Raw genomic sequence first — 20500 nt, forward strand, 5'->3', positions numbered from 1 at the left:
ATTGGTGCAAACTGAATCATGAAGTTTGTCATGAATTTTGCCCTGTTTGTGGTTCGCAAACTGAAGCTCATGGTGGGTCTACCATCATGAACATCCATGAACTTTTAAAGCAGTTTGTGCCAGTTTGTGGATAGAACAGAAAACGGATTCTGAGTCTCTTTAAACCCCTGCTTTCTGTTCTCCATGAAAGCCACAAAAACAATTCAGCTGTTTCAAGCTGTCTTGTGCAGTCCCTTTAAAGTTTATTTTCCCCAGTTTTTCTGATTTGTGCCAATCCCTAGGAATAAGATTCTGTTGCCTTTTGACAATCCCCAAGAGCTGATCTCTCTTGCAGCACTGGCGCTTGGCAATAGGCTGAGGTTGTTTACACAACTGATTCCCCAACATCCCCTTTAGTTTCTGACACAAAGAACACAAGATTCTGCTTCCTAAAGGAATTTTGAACCACCATCTGCAAGTCACCAAACAACCTCCTGTTCTGTCAAAAATAGCACTTGACACCTTTTTGTAGTTTGGGTTGTTGATTAGCTATGGCTGCTGCTCCTACAGGAAACATAATATTACAACATAATATTAAACTGTCAGACTAAATGGCACCTTGGCCCTGGCCGACAAATCTTTACCTTTAACTGACAATGCAATCTATGCAGAGTTACTCCAGTCTAAGACTACTGATTTCAGTGACCTCTTGCGGGCGTAACCCTTCATAGGATTGTGCTGTGAGTTGTATGATGGCATCAGCCTAGTCTAGCCTAGTTTAAAGCCTTCACCAAGAGCAGGAGTTCTTAACTGTGGTCCACATACCCCTAAGGTGCCAATGGACGGGCTTCAGGGGGGTCTGTGAACCAGGCTCACAAAAAAAATTTCTTTGATTTCCCTCGTGTTACTTTGAAATTTGCCTTTGTGGGGGAAGATGCATTTTTATGTCAAACCATTGTATTATGTTGCTTCACTCCAAATAAGCATAGGGTAACATGAGATGCTACTATTCACAGTCAGCTAATGTACAATTGTCATTGTTAACAAGTTATGGCACCTAGAATATTTTTCCTTATTTATTTATTTATTTATTCCAGGATTTATATCCCGCCCTTCCCACGAGTGGCTCAGGGTGGCTTACAACAAACAATAAAACAATAAAATCGGAATAAGATAGTTACATTTAAATCAAACATTTAAAAACCTAAAAACCTTAAAAACCTTAAAACTAGTATTAACTATACGGTAATCACAGATATCTAGAGAGCTACATTAGTCCAGTCAGGCGTAAGCTAACCGGAAGAGGGTCGTCTTACAGGCCCTGCGGAACTGAGTAAGATCCCGCAGGGCCCTCACCTCTTCCGGTAGCTGGTTCCACCACATAGGGGCCATTGTAGAAAAGGCCCTGTCTCGAGTTGTCTTGAGACGCACTTCCTTGGGCCCGGGGATATTAAGGAGATTTTGGGTGCCAGACCTCAGTACTCTCTGGGGAACGTGTGGGGAGAGACGGTCCCTCAGGTAGGCAGGTCCCAGGCCAAATAGGGCTTTAAAGGTAATGACCAGCACCTTGTACCGGACCTGGTATGTTATTGGAAGCCAGTGCAGAGCCCGAAGACCCGGCCGAATGTGTCCCCATCTTGGGAGGCCCAATAACAGCCGGGCCGCGGCATTCTGCACCAGCTGCAATTTCCGGGTCCGGCACAGGGGCAGCCCCATGTAGAGGGCATTGCAGTAATCCAGCCTCGAGGTGACCGTAGCATGGATCACTGTTGCTAGGTCGTCGGGGTCCAGGAAGGGGGCCAACTGCCTTGCCCGTCTAAGATGAAAAAACGCGGACTTGGCAGTGGCCGCTATCTGAGCCTCCATCTTTAGGGACGGCTCCAATAGCACCCCAAGGCTTTTGACCCTGTCCGCCGGCCTCAGCGGTACACCGTCAAAAGTTGGCAGGGGGATTTCCCCCTCCGGCCCCCGACGGCCCAAACAAAGGACCTCTGTCTTCGCAGGATTCAGTGTCAGTCCACTCAGTCTGAGCCACTCAGCCACGGCCTGTAATGCCTGATCTAGGTTCTCTGGGGCGCAGACCAGTCGGCCGTCCATAAGTAGATAGAGCTGGGTGTCATCAGCATACTGGTGGCACCCCAGCCCGTACCTCCGGGCAATCTGGGCAAGAGGTCACATATAGATGTTAAACAGCATCGGGGAGAGAACCGCTCCCTGGGGCACCCCACAATTAAGTGAACGCCTCTGGGATAGCTCCCCCCCAATCGCGACCCTTTGTCCCCGACCTTCAAGGAAAGAGGAAAGCCACTGCAAGGCTAGCCCCTGGATCCCCGCGTCGGCGAGGCGGCAAGTCAGCAACTGATGGTCGACCGTATCGAACGCCGCCGATAGGTCCAACAACATCAGTACCGCCGAGCCACCCCGATCCAGATGCCTTTGGAGGTCATCCACCAGGGCAACCAACACCGTCTCCGTCCCATGACCCGGGCGAAAGCCGGACTGAAGTGGGTCAAGGACGGAAGCGTCCTCCAGGAAAGTCTGCAACTGCCTCGCCACTGCCCTCTCAATAAGTTTGCCCAAGAAGGGCAAGTTTGAGACCGGCCTATAGTGTGCCAATTGGGCCGGGTCTAGAGATGTTTTTTTTTAGGAGGGGGCAGACCACAGCCTCTTTAAGTGGTGCTGGGAAAAGCCCTTCCGTTAGGGATCTGTTTATGATATCCCGTATAGGATATCTGAGATCCCCCTGGCAAGATTTAATAAGCCAGGAAGGGCATGGGTCCAGTTTACAAGTTGTTGGGCGGGCAGATGAGAGGATCCTGTCGACTTCCTCCAGGCTGAGGGGGCTGAAACAGTCCCGGGTATAATCCGAAGACGTGCTTGGGGCCTCGGTTGTGTTAACTGTCTCAAAGTTGACGGGGAGGTCGATGCGATCTTGTCCGCAAAGTAGTTCGCAAAAGCCTCACAGCCTATTTCCAATTCACTAGAATTTGGTCTGCCCTGGGGCAGAGTAGTCAAATCTCGAATTACTTCAAACAATTGTGCCGGGCGTGAAGTTGCGGACGCAATCTTAGCCGCAAAGTATGTCTTCTTTGCGGATTTGATTGCCATCTCATAGGTCTTCAACCTATCTCTATAAGATGTTCGGGTCACTTCGTCTCGAGTACGCCGCCATAGCCTCTCTAGTTGTCTGAGGTCCCGCTTCAATTGCCGCAATTCCTGGTTAAACCAGGGAGACGGTTTGAGGCGGGGGCGCAGAGGACGCCTAGGCGCGATCTCCTCGATAGCCCTGGAGAGTCCATCATTCCAGGACTCAACCAGAGCCTCCAGGGAATCGCCCGTGGGCCAGGTATCCCGCAGAGCCGTCAGGAACCGTTCCGGGTCCATCAGGCTCCGCGGGCGAGCCAAAATATGCTCTCCGCCTAAACGGGTTTGGGGTGGCATATCCACACGAGCCTTGAGGGCAAAGTGATCCGACCATGGCACTGCTTCCATTGCAATGTCGTTCACTTGTACTCCTGCCGCGAAGACCAGGTCTAACATGTGTCCCGCCGGATGAGTGGGCGTTGTAACAACCTGGGAGAGTCCTAGTGTCGCCATGGATGACACCAGATCCATCGCCTGGCTGGAGGCCGCGTCGTCGGCATGGACATTGAAGTCGCCCAAGACCAGAAGCCCTGGGTACTCCAACGCCCAGCCCGCCGCGGCCTCCACCAGGGATGGCAAGGCAACGGCTGGTGCGTTAGGCGGTCGGTACACCAGCCAAATCGCCAACCCCTCCCCAACGTCCCACATCAGGCCGGCACATTCAATGCCCGGAATCTCCGGGGTCGGGAGAGCCCTAAAGGAGTAAGCCTCTCGTATGAGTAGTGCCACTCCTCCCCCCCACCTGCTAGTCCGGGACTGGTGGAAGACCGAGTAACCTGGGGGGGTCATCTGGGCGAGAGCCACGGTCTCCCCATCTCGCACCCAGGTCTCGGTCACGCAAGCCAGGTCCGCATCTTGCTCCAGTAAAAAGTCCCGGAGGACGCCGGTCTTGTTATTAATGGACCTGGCATTGCATAACACCAGTGACGGAGGCGAGTAGATTCGTCTGGTCCCACTACCTGTCACCGTCGGGATGAGACGCAGGCTGGAAGGAGGTCGAGCACTCTCATGTCTCAGCCTCCTTCGCTTATAAAACTGCCTGCTCCCACCCTCATACTTTCCCCTCCCCAGGAGTACTGGAATCCCCAGGGCAGTCATCTTCTGTGGTGGACCCTATTCGTCGACTGATGGTGACAGAACTCGGCAAGTAAAGTGCTGCTGTATATAGAGTACGGAGTAGTAGATGTAAAGTGTTAAAGTGCAAAATTCCACTCCTTATATTATAGGGCTCTAAAAAGCTAAAGTGCAGCAGTATCAAAGGTCCAAAAAGTGCAAGGCGGCAAAGTCCAAAGTGCGGTAGTGCCCAGGAAGGTGCAAGGCGATAGAGTCTAAAGTGCAAGGTATAAAGTGGCAGAGGAGAGTATTGGATCTCAGTCTTATTCTCTCTTAGATGGTATTGCATAGTTCTTATAATTGGTGGTATTGACGCTCTCATTGAAGTTCCTGTTGGGGGGTGGGAGAGTCTGAGAGCTCAGGCAGCCTCCACCCAGCTCAGGGTTCCAGAGGGGTACTAGTCCTCCCTGTTACCCGCAGCCGTGCGGTTGCTGTCCTGATAACTCAGTTACCGGGTGCGTTGTAGTTCACCCTTTCTCCCACTGGGCGTCCTCAGCTCACTCTCCAGGTGTTAACAGTTCCACTAGGGAGAGAGGGGAAAAGAGGAGCAGGGAGGGGGGGGAAGGGGGGGCCGTCGTCCCGCTGGTAGACTAGCTACCTTGGTACTTCGCCCCTCCCTACCTCATCCACCACTGACTCCAAACACCCTGGCGCCACAGTCTCCTCAACCAAAATGCCACTCTTAACAGTCCTCAGTGTTCTTCACACTCTCCACTTCGCCTCGCCTCCCTGCCTCATGCAATCTCCAGCGGATTCACCGGCGAGATGGCTGCTCGAGTAGATGGGTCTCAGGCAGACGGTCCCCAACCAGGCAGTCTGTGGGCTCTGTTGCCTCAGCTCTGTCGCCCCAGCCTCCCAGCCGTCTCCGCTCGCAGGCGTCCGCAGCTGCCGGTCGTCAGCCCCGCTAGCTGTCGGCCCGCCTCGGCCTGCACACTCCGGTCTCAGCCCGCCTCGGCCTGCACGCTCCGGTCTCAGCGCCTCTCACCGCCTCTCGCCGCCACAGCTGTCCTCGCTCGCCCGCAACCGCCAGTCGTCGGTGTCGTCAGCCGACGGCGCGGATCAGCCCGAGCCAGTCCACCCCTCCAGTTCGCACCTCCAGTCACACCGTCTCCGGCGTCCGAATGTTGAAGCTGGGGACCGGGGCTACGACCGGGTCGTCTCGGTCTTCTCGGCCCTCGTTGGTAGGCACTTTCAGTCTAGTCTATTCACAGCAGCCGCAATTTAACTCGCCGAAAGTGTAGCTTATCTTTGGTATATGTAATTACGATGTTATAGATGGCGTTTCCAGCGTTCTAGCGTTCTGGAATGTGTTGTTTTATTATATAGTTGGAGCCTAGCGCGGAGCTTTAGCACGGAGCTCCTCGGCTCGCCGCCATCTTCATATACATCCTTTGTTAGGAATTAAAGAAAATGGAGCCTGCTATTATGATTTCAGACACCTGTCTTTGTTCACATCAGGTAAGAGTAAATTTTAACATAAACATTTAGTCTTTGCAAGTTTTAACAGTAATTTCTTTGTTCCAGACTACTTATCATAATATTGTTTAATACCAGTGGATGCTCTGTGAGGTAGGCAAGGAAATAGCATGTATTTACAGTGTAACATAAATAAACTTGGTGTGTGACCAGCAGCTGATTTAGCAGATCCGGAGATTTAATGAAAACCTCAGATATGCCTCAGATATGCAACCCCAAACCAGTTACACAGCTATAAGCTCACAGAAAAATTAACAGGAGTCCAGCTGGCAGCCAAATTGATAGCTGGATAGCTGGAAATCAAGATCTGTCAGAAGTGGCTAAAGAACAATATCATGTTAGAATTCCTTTGACAACCTTTCTGTGGTTGAATAAGCACTTAGAAAATACTGTCTATCATATGGAAAACTGGACTTTAAATGGTCTTCTGCAGATGATATAAAAAACTATCAATCATCCAATATTTTGCCATTAGCATCTGCAGTAAGAGATTTAAATATCCTGCAAAATTTTAAACTTAGTTCTACAGTGAAATGGGAACTATATAATATAGATACATATAACTGATTGATTGCAGGCAATACTCCAAGAAGTCTATTGAACCAGCAATGGTAATATTAACGGGTTTGAATATTTGCAACGTAAGGAGTTTTTTGACTAAGTGTATACATAAAGGCTCAGGTATAAGACGTTTGACAAAATTTAAAGAGATAAGCAAAAACTAGGAGAATATACTTTCCAAAATGCAAAAGATTTGAAAGTTAATGTCTCTATTCATTCTAATCAAAGTAGAAGAAGGATTTCAGTTATGACATTTTCGAAGAAGATTCAATAAAAATATTGTAACAATGGCATTTGTTACCACATAAAATAACTAAAAATCTATAGAAACGTGCATGATATTGCTATTGTAACTGCATATACGGTGGTCATGTTGCAAAGCACAAACTTATTGGTCCTCTGTTGTAGAGTATTTGTAGTTTGGTTGTAGATTTCCCTTTTTTAGTTCAAGTTATATTACCAGTCTATACAGCTATGTTCCAGAAAGATAAGCAACACTTAATTTCACAAATGCTAACAGCTGCTAAATTAGTATTTGCACACCACTGGAAATCTGACCCAAGCCCCACAATTGATGAGTGGATTTGAAATGCACAAAATTTTCCACCTAATGAAATTGACTAATTTAAGGGTGGTTATGATGTGTTACAACTTTAAAGAATATGGGAAGTTTTATTTATAAGAACTCAGTAATGTCTTGGTGTATGTTCATATATCATAATAATAAAAAACTGGCAACCTACAATCCCTTTAATTTGTTTCAGGAACTATCTTGTTGGCCTCTCTGGAACTTCACACAGTTTGATCTGGGCCAGCTAGACACATCTTCAATGGCACAAAGTCATGGCTTTACATCTCATTCATCCTGCTAAGCTCATCCTCTTCTCCTCCCCACCAAAAATCTACATAAATGCACAAATGAGCATCTTCAGGAGTGATCATGCCTATTTGTTTTGCAGATTCAATTTTGGGAAATTTGAAAACATCAAACTGATCTCTGGAAGTGGATGAAGTTTGCACAGCTGTGCATTTAATCTTCTTGAACTTACTGCCAATTGGTGTTCAGCTTTGAATGTGGTTGTGCTGAGAATGAGAATTTCCAGTACTGTTTTGTTATGTGTTTTGTGACTGTCCCTTCAACACAACTGCATCTAGCACAGTTTGAACACAACACAGGTTGCAGCCAAGTGCAAAGTAATGCACATTGAGGCCAAAAATCCTAGCTATAAATACAAGTTGATGTGGTATGAGCTGGCAGAGACTAACCAAGAGAGAGATCTTGGAGTCATGGTAGATAACTCAATGAAAATGTCAAGACAGTGTGTGATTGCAATAAAAAAAGGCCAACACCATGCTGGGAATTATTAGGAAGGGAACTGAAAACAAATCAGCCGGTATCATAATGCCCCTGTATAAATCAATGGTGCGGTCTCATTTGGAGTACTGTGTACAGTTCTGGTCACCGCACCGCAAAAAAGATATAGCATTGGAAAAAGTGCAGAAAAGGGCAACTAGAATGATTAAAGGGTTGGAACACTTTCCCTATGAAGAAAGGTTAAAACGCTTGGGGAAACATTGACTGTGTGGTGACATGATAGAGGTTAACAAGATAATGCATGGGATAGAGACGGGAGAGAAAGAAGTACTTTTCTCCCTTTCTCACAATACAGGAACTCATGGGCATTCAATGAAATTGCTGAGCAGTTGGGTTAGAAATGATAAAAGGAAGTACTTCACCCAAAAGGTGATTAACATGTGGAATTCACTGCCACAGGAGGTGGAGGCGGCTAAAAGCATAGACAGCTTCAAGAGGGGAATGGATAAGCATATGGAGCAGAGGTCCATCAGTGGCTATTAGTCACAGCTTACTGTTGGAACTCTCTGTCTGGGGCAGTGATGATCTGTATTCTTGTGCATGGGGGGGAGGGTACAATGAAAGGGCTTCTAGCCCCACTGGTGGACCTCTTGATGGCACTTGGGTTTTTTGGCCACTGTGTGACACAGAATGTTGGACTGGATGGACCATTGGCCTGATCCAACATGGCTTCTCTTATGTTATGCTCTTAAGAAATGGAATTGCTCCTTGGAGGCAGATTAAAATGCTGCAATGAAGAACAAACCACATCATCTACCAATACTCTAATGAATGGAAAATAAAACAGACTTACTGCTTTCATGGACCTGATCCAGCTGCTCTACAGAACTCAAGGAAAAGAGTCTGTATCCAGTTTTGGTTCCAATTGCTAGGGAACTGTAGAAGATAACAGTCATTAGAGACATACCAACTCAGTTATATTCTGCATCAGCAAACTTCCAAACATTGAAGAATCTGAAAATGCTTAGCAAAAGATGAGTTTGTAAAACAAAAAAAGGAGAGCAGAAGATATAACTTGTCAAAAGGGTCCATAAAGACAATGGGAAGAGTCAAAGAGCAACACAAGATACTGTGGTTCTGCCCTTAATACTGGCGCTCTGCCAAGTGTCATCTAGTGCCTTCAGTGATCATTAATCATGCAGAGGGAGTCATGACGTGGACTTCAGCTGACGTTTAAACAGCATACAATCAGCAGTGAAGCCACCACCCCTTTAGTCTTAACTACCAAAAGTTTTATCAGGGCTTGCCAATACAGTTTCAGTCCTGCCTTTGTAATTGTTAACACCTAACAACTGGCTAGAAAGAAAGAAAAAAAATCTCAGGATGCTGAATTAGGCAGACAATACTAAATTCTGTACCTGGGCAGACACAGAACACAAGAGAACCAATTTAGTATTTGCCCAAAATCTCTGAGAAGTTTCCACTACATTTAGTATGGAAGAGAGTACTATAGGGACACAGGAAAAAGGAGAGTCTTTTAAATTTTTCTCCATATATGCACAACCGCACAAAATTATCCTCTGTGCAAACTGGTTTTAACTACAATTTAGGTACAGGGCTGCATGCAGAGGGGAGGGCGTCACTTTCAATAAGGAAAACAGAACAGACTGGAATAGGTAATCTCCCTTCTCAGCATCAGAGCCACAATCCGAAATCATCCTCCTCAGCTATTTTAAGGCTAAATGTCACATCAGGGGATCCAAGCACAGGTTCCCAATGTCAAATACAATTTGGCCCCAAAGAGAAAAGCCAGACTTCAAAGAAAGGGTGGTTTGCTCAAAGTTCAGGATGCTGAGCTAAGACAAGGCATCCCTATTGAAAAACAAATTATATATGTACCTTTTTGTCAGAGAAGAGCTCACCAGAAACAGAAAGAAGGCTTCCATTTACCAGAGCAACTGAACTGGTACAAAGTGTTATCTACATACTTCTGTCATACTGACTTGCTTGAGCTAAACAGTTGTAACGTAAAGTTTTAATTTGACAACTAGTTTAAAATATCCCAAGATGAATGAAAACTGAAGACAAGAAGTATAGACACAACATGCAGATTAAATCCATTTGCTACTGGCTTTTCTTTGTTCAGCGATACAAATACATGGATTTGCACAAATAAAGACTGCAAACAACAAGCAGTTGCCATCTCCACCTGTCAGAAACACCTGTCATTTACAAGCAAATTTTCCTACTTTTCAAAATTTCTGGTTGAGATCACCAATGAAAAGGTAATTGGGAAAATGAAGACATGTTCTGTAGCAAAACATCTCTGAACCAACCACTAGAGATCCCAATTAACGCAGCACTAGCAACAAAACCAGGGCTTATCAGAATCAGAAACATGCACCCAACTCCTACACAATACATGGGGGAAAGCTGGTTAGAACATAAATGGAAAGGTTACCAGATGTTACAGCTACCTGGCTCTTCTGCAGCATCACCAATCTGGCTACAAATGTGAATCTGGGAGTTGGCACAATGTAAAAATGAAAAGTTTGGCATACTGAATGTTCTGTGGGTTAGGTGTGGGGTATTGTCCTACTTAATAATAACAGCGCAAAAGTAGCTGTCAAAATGCTTTTATAGATTTTATATATAATATACTTGCAGTAATGCTTACACCAACTCTGGAAGGTACGCCAAAAATATCATTCCAGCAGTATGAAAACTACTGTGTTTGGGGACAACATGAAAACTAGAGACAGTCTTCACAGCTAACAAAAATTGGTGGCTTAATGCCTATGGCAGGACTGACAGAAAGAAGGGTGGGTGGGAAAAAGCTGTAACCCCCCTGTACTAAATACATTAATCATAAAGTTTTGAAGGAGGCTGGAGAAGCAATAAACACATATTTAATTTAATTTGCGATTTATACCCTGCCCTATACCCCTATAATTTGTGCACACTGCAGATATGGGCCTACTCTGGTTCCCAGCATATTCTTACCAGAGACAGTGGTAGCTGCAAAAGTGATTACAACTTTCACTTCTTAAAATGCCTAGTCCAAGGAGATAAGGCAGGGAAAAATTCTTAAATAAAGTGTGTACTTTGCTGATATGTTAAATAACCACTCCCTATTTACTGTCAACTTAAACTGTAAGAAAATATTACATAAAGATATCCAGATGCTCAATAAAATAACATGCAATCTGCCAAGTTGTGATCTGGAAATAAAAACCAACCAGTAAAGGAAAAAATGTAATGCAACCAAAAATAGCTTTTGTTAATGAAACAGATCCAGATAGGTACAGCTCAACTGCGACATACCAAACGAGGCTGCCATTGTATCTAGTGTGCCATGGGTAGTCCATGATCCAACCTGATCATAATATATTTTTGTTCCACAATTTAGCATTTCACAATGCAACTAAACATAATCTGTGTTAAATGTCCTTTTCCTCCATATTCTATCAGTCCATATTTGAAACAGATGTCAATAAGTGTAGAGAAAACTATAAAGAAATTACACCAGACTTCTCAAGATATACCATGCAATACAGCCCTGCCTAGCCTGTTCAGTTTTAAAACCCCTGCCTCTGAAAAGTTAATGTATCAGGAGGAACAGTCCCATGTTCACTGTGCCCTGATGTACCATTGTTATAAGTGCAATAAGTTTTTGTTTTATTTAAAATTTTTATATCTCACTTTTCTATACGAGGAACAATTCAAACATATCATCCTCTATCTAGAGTTTAAAGTGATATAGTCAGGAAGGACCTCACTATGCGATATTTCTGTACGTGTAATTCTGATCCGAACAGTCAGCCTTAATTCTTTTCTAAGAGTAGCTGAAGATCCTTGGTATTTTACAGATCTGAACCTAATCTGACCTCTGCATCCATAGCAAATCTAGTCCTATCAATTATGTGGGAGACTGGATCTGGCTATGCCTCGTGTGCACTTACCGGTGCTCAAACATGGGAAGAGAATAACTATTAATGAGATACACACAGAGAACTTATTTGGACAAAAACCTATGGTCAAGACCTACTACTCCATCTACTTTTCAAACTCTCATCTCCTATACGCCTTGAACAGCAACCACATTTTCTTTAGGATCCCCTTCCCTACTAAAAGCTGCAGCCAAAATTTTGATCAAAGCAGCAGAAGTAGCTTTGTGACATAAATGTCATCTCTGTCCACTTACTAAAATAATCCATGGAGGTAATAGCATAATGACAATCAATGGAGGCAGCATCAAAAGGACAAACAATATCAGCTGCAACCTTTTCCCATGCAGAATGTGGTAATGTGACTGGCTGCAATGGTGCTGGGTGTGTTACTGCTGCCTTACCATGTAACTCACACGTAACAACAGCCTTAATGGCTGCTTCCACTTGAGATTTCATCCCAGGCCACTAATACAAATCCTGAAATTGTTATTTAGCCTGTACAATTCTTTGATGTATATCATGGGCAAGGTATATAAACACAGGCTACAACTCTTCTGGAGTATAAACTTCTGATGTATAAACATAGGCTGCAAGTAGTTGATGTGTACCTCATAAAATACAACCATTTTGTAATGAAAGTTCAGCACTGACTCTAAAGTCAACGATTCGCTTTATGTTATTAGGCCATTTATTGATCAAAAATCCCCTTAATTTCTACTGGATTGGGCATGTTACTATGGACTACAAAGCAAGCCCACTGGTCACTCCCAGGACTATAAAGCAAGCCCACTCCTGCAAGGCACGCAACACTCAACTAAATGTTTTAAAAAAGCAGGGCTGACAAAAAAAAAAGATCTAAGCAACTGACTGGTCAAATATTTGAAATATTAATTTTATTAGATCACCAAAAGTCCTGCTGCCCTTTATCCAATCACATATTCCAAAGAGTCAAGGGGATCTGAGTTCTGTTAATGGGGGACGGCGATTTCTGATGAATCTCCTCTCTCCCTGAAGACCCCCTCCTTGTTCCCATGCTTCTCCTAAGGGTCCATTGATCCTCAGGAACAAGATTATCAGGAGATCAGTGGATACTAGCAAATGACACTATAATGAAACTTAGAAGATATGCTGCCACCTACACAGTAGCATTCAGGGAATACTGTAGTCAAATATTAGGAAGTCTATTGATAACATCTGACTGGTGAATTACCCAGTATGCCTTAAACAGGAACAGTAATTATGATGCCATGGCATAGTTATAGAGTGGAGAACACCTAGGCTCTGGTGCCCTCTGGATTCATCATATGGCTTTAGTGAAGTCAGTATACCAGACTCAGTTCTTCATCTACAAAACAGGAATGAGTGCCTTAGTTTGTACTGTTCCTGAGAAGACAAACGCTATGATGACTAGGGTTATACACTTTAGATTTCCAATTCTGTGGCAAAGGGCTCTCTACTAAAAATGAGTCATAAAAACTGCATCAGTATAATTGAGAGGGTATATAATGGGGCTGCTCCAATGAGAGCTGTACTATGAAGATACAGTCAGCTTATTGGACCCTAATTCACCCAAAAACCTTAGTTTGGCTCGAAGCAGGCATATCTGGCAACTAAATAGGCAAACACAGGAGTCTCTTTGTGGTGAATTGCAGCTGCTCCATCTTCTTGCCAAGGAGGAAGACTCTCTCCTTTAGACAACAGCATTTCCATTCTAAATTAGACACATTTACCTGAACACTAATTAAACAATTGGATCATGATTCATTCTGTTTTTTAAAGAAAAGCAACGTTCACAGCCTTGGTCATGTGGTTTTATTTTCCCTATTCCTAAGCAACTATTGAACAATCAACCAGTCTTAGATATCTTCATTATGACTTACACGTAAGAAATGCCAGAGATATTTGTCTGGCTATTGTTAAGACAGACCTTCAGTCAGTTTCAGAAATGATGATAATTGTATCTAAGCTTGGAGACTACAATTCTGGAAGCTCAGATTAAATGTATACTACAGGTTAGGAAGAGTGTTCCCTCTAAGCTGAGTTAGTGTGAGCTAGCTCACAGCTTTTTAGCCTCCAACTCACACATTTTTGTCTTAGCTCAGGAAAAATGACCTCAGAGCAAACTACTTTATGCAGTAGCTCACAACTTTAAGGCCAGTAGTCACGAAGTAGAATTTTTGCTCACAAGACTCCACGGTTTATAGGGAGTACTGGTTAGGAAAAATACAAATGGGTATTTAAAAACACCTGCAGGGTTAACAAACAAGTAATGGAAGAAGTAAAAACAAAGGATTCCTTTAAGCTGTGGAACGCTAGTCCAAGTGAGGAAAATAAAAGGGAGCCCAGGCTGTGGCAAATAAAATGCAAGCTGGTGATCAGACAGGCAAAAAAGGATCATGAGAAACATATTGCAAAAAACATAAAGACAAACAACAGACATTTCTTCAAATAAATTAAAAGCAGAAAACCAGCCAGGGAGGCAGTGGGATCCTTAGATGACCAAGGAGTAAAAGGATTACTAAAGGATGTTAGGGAAATGGCAGAGAAGCTGAATGCATTTTTTGCCTCTGTCTTCACTATCAAAGATGGTAGGTGCTCACCCACTTCAAAATTGCCAATTTCAGGCGTACTGAGAATGAACTGAATCAGACTGAGGTGAAAATAGAGGAGGTCCTATGACTGACGGACAAATTAAAAACTGACCGATCATCAGACCCAGATGGCATACATCTTTCAGAACTCAAATGTGAACTTGTGGATCTCCCAACAAAAATATGCAATCTATCATTAAAATCTGCCTGCATTCCTGAGGACTGGAAGGTAGCTAATGTAACAATATCGTCAAAAAAAAAGGTTCCAGTGGAGAACCTAGAAATTACAAACCTGTCAGTCTAACATTGATATTGGGTAAGTTGGTGGAATACGTTATTAAAGATAGTCACAAGTGGAAAAGAGTAAGAGTCCAGTAGTGCCTTAAAGACTAACAAAATTTGTGGTAGGGTATGCACTACTATAAGTTACTGCTGAAGAAGTGAGCAGTGACTCATAAAAGATCATTTTGTTGTTGTTCAGTCGCACAGTCGAGTCCAACTCTTTGCGACCCCATGGACAAAGTCACGCCAGGCCCTCCTGTCTTCCACCATCCTCCGAAGTTTGCTCAGATTCGTGTTTGTTACATCAGTAACACTGTCTAGCCATCTCATCTTTTGCCGTCCCCTTCTTCTTTTGCCTTCTGTCTTTACTAGCATCAGGATCTTCTCCAGGGAGTGCTCCCTTCTCATTTGGTGGCCAAAGTATTTGAGCTTCAGCTTCAGCATCTCATACCCTACCATAAATTTTGTTGGTCTTTAAGATGCTACTGACTCTTACTCTTTTCTACTGCTACAGACAGATTAACATGGCTACTTGTTTTGTTTAATATCTGTTTAATAATGATTTGGAAGAAGGAATGGATGAAATGTATATTATATTTGTAGATGATACTACAGTGGGAGGGTAGCAAATACAGTAGAAGACAGAGTCAGGATACAGGATGATCTTGACAGGCTGGAAAACTGGACTAAAACAAATAAAATGAAATTTAATGGGGATAAATGTAAAGGTCTGCATTTAGGTAGGGAAACTCAAATGCATAACTGTAGGATGGGGGAGACATTTCTTGGCAGTAGTATGTGTGAAAAGGATCTAGGAATCTTAGTGGACCATACAATGAACATTAGTCACAAGTGTGATGTGGTAGTTAAAAATGCCAATGCAATTTAGGGTTGTATCAACAGAAGTATAGTGTCCAGATCACACAAAGTGACGGCATCCCTTTACTCTGCTCTGGTTAGACCTCACCTAGAGTACTGAGTTCAGTTTTAGGCACCACAATTTAAGAAGGATATAGACAAGCTGGAATGTGTCCAGAAGAGGGCGAGGGGTCTGGAGACCAAATCCCGAGAGGAAAGGTTGAAGGAACTGGGTATTTTTAGCCTGGAGAGGAGACGACTGAGAGGTGAAATGACCACCATCTTCAGGTATTTGAAAGGCTGTCATATAGAGAATGGTGTGGAATTGTATCCTGTAGCCCCAGAAGGTTGGACCAGAACCAACAGGTTGAAATTAAATCAAAAGAGTTTTCGGCTACACATTAGGAAGAACTTCCTGACAAAGTGGTTCCTCAGTAGAACAAACTTCCTTGGGAGGTGGTGGGCTCTCCTTTCTTGGAGGTTTTTAAACAGAGGCTAAATGGCCATTTGACAGCAATGCTGATTCTGTGAACTTAGGCAAATCATGGAAAGGAGGGCAGGAAGGGCTGCATCTGTGCTTAGTTCTTGCGGCCCTTTCTTACAGGTCCATGGAAATGCTGATTGCTGCTCTGAGGTCAGGCAACACTTTTTGCCAAGCCAGTTTGGCTGGGGATCCTGGACATTCGTTCCATCTTCTAGGCATGGGGTCACTAAAGATGTGGGGGGGGGGGGGTATTTGTGAATTGCCTGCATTATACAGAGGGTTGGACTAGATGACCATGGAGATCCCATCAGACTCTGTGATTTTATGATTCATCTTGATTTATTAGCCACAAGGTATAGATGGAACACAATGTGTGCGGAAGTGATGCTCTGTATTCTTGGTGCCGGGGGGGGGGGGGGGGCAACAGTGTGAGGACTTCTGGAGTTTAGCCCTGTAGGTGGACCAGTCCTGATGGCACCTGTTTTTTTTCGCCATTGTGTGACACTGTTAGAATGTATGGGCTATTGGCCATCAGCCTGATATAACATGGCTTATTTTATGTTCTTATCTTCTGTAGAATTCTGTCTTAGAATATCTGATGAATATATAAGGAGCAATCTCTCCTCTTGTGTCCAGGGGAGGGACAGTGGCTCAGTGGTAGAGCATCTGCTTGGGAAGCAGAAGGTCCCAGGTTCAGTCCCCGGCATCTCCAAAAAAGGGTCCAGGCAAATTGGTGTGAAAAACCTCAGCTTGAGACCCTGGAGAGCTGCTGCCAGTCTGAGAAGGCAATACTGACTTTGATGGACCAAGTGTCTGATTCAGTATAAGGCAGCTTCATATGTTCATATGTTCACCTACTGACTCTGAAACTAGAGTAAATAAGAATCATCATGCCAACTGAAAACATTTTAAACAATTTAACTTGTATTCACTACACCCTAAAGCTAAATATCTCATTTTAAACCTATTGCTATCTTTTTATTATGAGATGTCCCTTGGTTTCTTTTTATTAAGAGATGTCTATTGGTTTCAGCTAAAAGCAAAGAGATTTCCCATCATATTTATATGGCACACATGCCACTTCTCCCCACCCCAAAAGCAGTCCACAATCCAAAAACCACAAAGGGTAAAAAAATATAAATTAAAAGAACACTCTATTTCCCATTCCTCCTGACATCTAGAAGTTACAGAGTATTGTTAGGCAAATATGTCTACGGAGAAGTTTGCACAATTGGGGTGCAGAACACAGAAGACTCTAAAACTAGTTGCCATGTAGCCTCCAAAGGTAGAGGAACACATATCAGGGTCTCAGGGGACAATATGAATGATTAGTGAAATGTATATGAAAAAATGTACCATTTAGGTACTATGGCTACTGGATATAAAGACCTTTTCCACATGGGTGATTTGTCTCAAATTTGAGGGCGTTGGGAAGAGGGTTTTTTCCTCTGCTTTCACACAGCACTGTGCTGCTCTGTGCACCACTTGGGTTTTTGGAAAGATGGTAGAAAAGCCAAGCTGGCTGCTGTGCAGGTGGAAAATTCTGAATTTCCGTATTTCTACTCACATTGCAACCATCTTCCCTGCACCAGTCTGCATGACATCCATTCCTCCCCCCCCCCCATGGCACCAGGGGGCTTTGCAGCTTATTTTTAAATCAGCAGCTGACATAGCAATATAATGGTATATCAGTATGTCAATTCCCATGTTTAAAGAGTCAGGAAAGTCTACCCCACCCACAATGTAGGGAAGAGGAAAGGGTCACCATGGGGACTGCAGCAGGAAAAGATGCCATGTGGACTCCCCCCACTGCACTGTAGGAGCAGCTACAGCAACACTAGGTTTCTATAGGAAAGACTTATATGGGTAGAATATTTTTATGCATTTTTTAAAAGAGCATTGGTAATTCAAAAAAAATCAGAGAGCTGGACTAGTTATGGCTTCCCGAATAAACAGGCAGCAATAAAAGGCCTTGTATATTTATAGGCTATAAATAGGTTACAAAGTCTTCATTTAAACTTTCTTCTTTTGAGATGTCCACTGCAGTTGCTTTGCTGTTCAGCTTTCCAGCAAAAGAAGTTGAGCAACTGAAACCATACTTTAAGAACTAGGGCAACCTGTGATCATACCATGACGACATTTCCTGTTATTAAATTAGTTTCCTTTTTCTTGACACTTGGTCCGCAAAGGTGACATTAGGACAGAAGGAAAACCATAAATCATAGAACTGTCAGCCAATGCTGGACAATGCTGAAAGAGAAACACCAACCCTTTTTTTGGAAATACAAGCCTATTCTTGACCTGCTGAAAAGCTGAGAATTATAGGACTTGAAGGAATCCAACTGTCAGTAAGTTCAACTCCACAGCCCACAGGAACTGCGGGGCATAAGGGAATAACAAACATACCATTAACCACTTACAGCACAAACAACAGTCCCCTTATGGTAGTGTTGAGAAGAACAGCAGCAGCCAGGAGATGCTATAGTAAGTCAACAGAACAGATATGTTCAGAGGATACAAACCAATTAATCAAAATAAACTAAAGTGACCACCACAACTGTAAAATTTTAATTATAAAGTGGAAGGCAAAGTTAGTTCTTTTTAACAAGTTCATGTACAGCGCCAAGCCCTTGAAGAGTTTTATAAAAAATACTCGCATGGTGACCAATACATAGATCGAACAGATATTACCATCATCTCCTCAAAGGAAAACTCTGAAGGTTAGAGAAAGTCCATCCTATAGGTCCAATACCTTAAAAAAGCTAAGCTGTATTCTCTGTTAAACGACTGGGGGGGGAGACAAGGGCGTTGCCTCCTTCTAAAAAATTTAAACACAGCGAGAAGCTCTTCCGGAATATAATACCTCTAAAAGACAGAGACCTTTTGCAGATCTACATAAAAGGAGCCACTGTTTGTTTGTTTTTTTAAGCGCCTTCATTTTTCTTTGCCCATTGCCTACTCCCAACAGCAATCAAAGAGGGAAGGATGGTTTTAATCTTGATTTTGGATTTTCTTTTCACCCAGAAAGCTGCGCGAGAGCGAGGTCGGAGGAAGAAAGAGGAGTTGGCCCTCCTCTCTTCTATCCCTACTTACGTACGTGCAATCCTGGTTGTAGGAGAAACAACTCAGCGCCTCGGGCTCCCCCTCTCCAGCTGCAGCCTCCATAGCGCCAAATCGCCGGCCTCGATTTCGTCCCTCACCCGATCCTCCCACCGGGAGATGGGAAGGAGCCCTCCTTGTCACTGCTCTCAGGTTCCTGCCCAAAACAGATGCAACTACGACTCGTACAGCCACCACTGACCTGAGGGCTGTACCATTTGTCTCACCTCCTTTTCCTATTGGATGGCGGAGGCTCTACCTAGCCATCTCGCCCCGCCCCACGGGGGCTGGCGACAGGCCTCAATGGCGACAAGCAGCAAGCCCCGCCCCGACGCCAACAGGGCTTGCGGCCACTGGCTAGAGAGGAGGAAACCGGGGGCCACGTGGCTCTGTTGTGATGGTTGCATCAGACTGGAATAGTGTCAGCGGTGGGCGGCAGGTGGGAGGTGGTTTGAGTCCTGCTGTCCGCGTTTTTCTTAATGCCTGCTTGCGAAAAGGCTCCTCATGGTCTCCAGCTATGTTTGTGAACAGGAACATTAATGATTTGAACTGCTTTCTTTTGGTTCTTTTTAATGAAAATCTGATTATTTCACTAATTACCGTGGACTTTTGTAATTTTCCATCTCCTTATGTACAGTTATTATCCTACTGATTTAAGTGGGATAGCTACTTTAGCAGGACAGCTTCAGGATTACAACTTAATTTCGCAGTTCTCTATTTGTGAATACAACTGAACTCAATGGGCCTTGTTTCCAAGTGAAGGGGCACATTGATTGTTTTTGTGAGTGGACTGATATTTAGGAGAGTGGTATTTGTCTCAGCCATATCATTGCAAATTACTGTATTATTGCAAATCAAGCAAGAGGGAGCCAGAGAAACAACACAAAGGCATAAGCACATAAACACAGGGACATAATGAATAACCTCTCATAAAAGGTTATATAAAATGTCTCCATCTGGTCTTGGTCTCTGGAATGGAGAATTGCATTGAACTGTACAAGTTTACTCCTGATGTTTTCATCTGTCAATGCAAACAACAATATGGTGTTTTTACTCGTGTATTCTTCCCTTTTTCACCTCCCTTTTTTCTTATCCTTGGGTCAAGTTTTAGATTGTAAACTTTTGTCTTCTTGTATTCTGCAAAGTGTCATGCACGTTGATGGTGCAATGTATTCTCCTCTACTGCTAATAAATTTATCTACATTGCCTAAGAGGTATTAAGTCCTCTGGAAGTCTGTAAACCCCCAATAAAATAGAACAAAACCATAACAGGAAATTAGGTATAGGGTGTGTAACCCAAAGCAGAGATGTGCCCTTTTATGTCCACTAACTCCTACAGACTTAGGATATATGTCTGTTTAGGATTGCACAGTATCTCCAGTCCCCTGCTGATTTAGAACAGCAAAGCCTATTACTTTTATAGCTCTGTCTGTGGGCGATGGGAATGATTTTATTCACAATAGCAGAAATCGTGCTCTTTGTGGGAAATTTGGTGTATTCATCTACCTACCTTTCTAGATGAATTTGTTCTATTGCTTTTGTTTTTATCCTCAATTCTGAAGGCTGAGAACATAAAAACACTACAAAATATTATGTGTATAAACAATAAGCAAATACAAACAAGATTAAAACTGCAGCACATCCTTCA

At 43.7% G+C, this 20500-nt stretch overlaps 1 protein-coding gene across 3 annotated transcripts in view; it reads right to left on the bottom strand.

Moving 5' to 3' along the window:
- WIPI1 (WD repeat domain, phosphoinositide interacting 1) overlaps positions 1 to 19084 on the bottom strand; it is a 56883-nt gene extending 37799 nt beyond the window's left edge. The window contains exons 1-2 of one of the 3 annotated variants that reach the window (XM_060253085.1): positions 18851 to 19084; positions 8442 to 8524 (exon numbers count right to left, since the gene is read on the bottom strand). In XM_060253085.1, coding sequence (XP_060109068.1) covers positions 8442 to 8524; positions 18851 to 18918 — 151 coding nt within the window. In that variant the 5' untranslated portion in view covers positions 18919 to 19084. Of the gene's footprint in view, positions 1 to 8441; positions 8525 to 18846 lie in introns of all 3 variants that reach the window. The other 2 variants (XM_060253084.1, XM_060253086.1) reach the window with 2 other exon arrangements.
- Positions 19085 to 20500: the final 1416 nt, after the last annotated feature.

This window comes from Heteronotia binoei, chromosome 13, assembly GCF_032191835.1.
Source record: "Heteronotia binoei isolate CCM8104 ecotype False Entrance Well chromosome 13, APGP_CSIRO_Hbin_v1, whole genome shotgun sequence".
Lineage (NCBI taxonomy): Eukaryota > Metazoa > Chordata > Lepidosauria > Squamata > Gekkonidae > Heteronotia > Heteronotia binoei.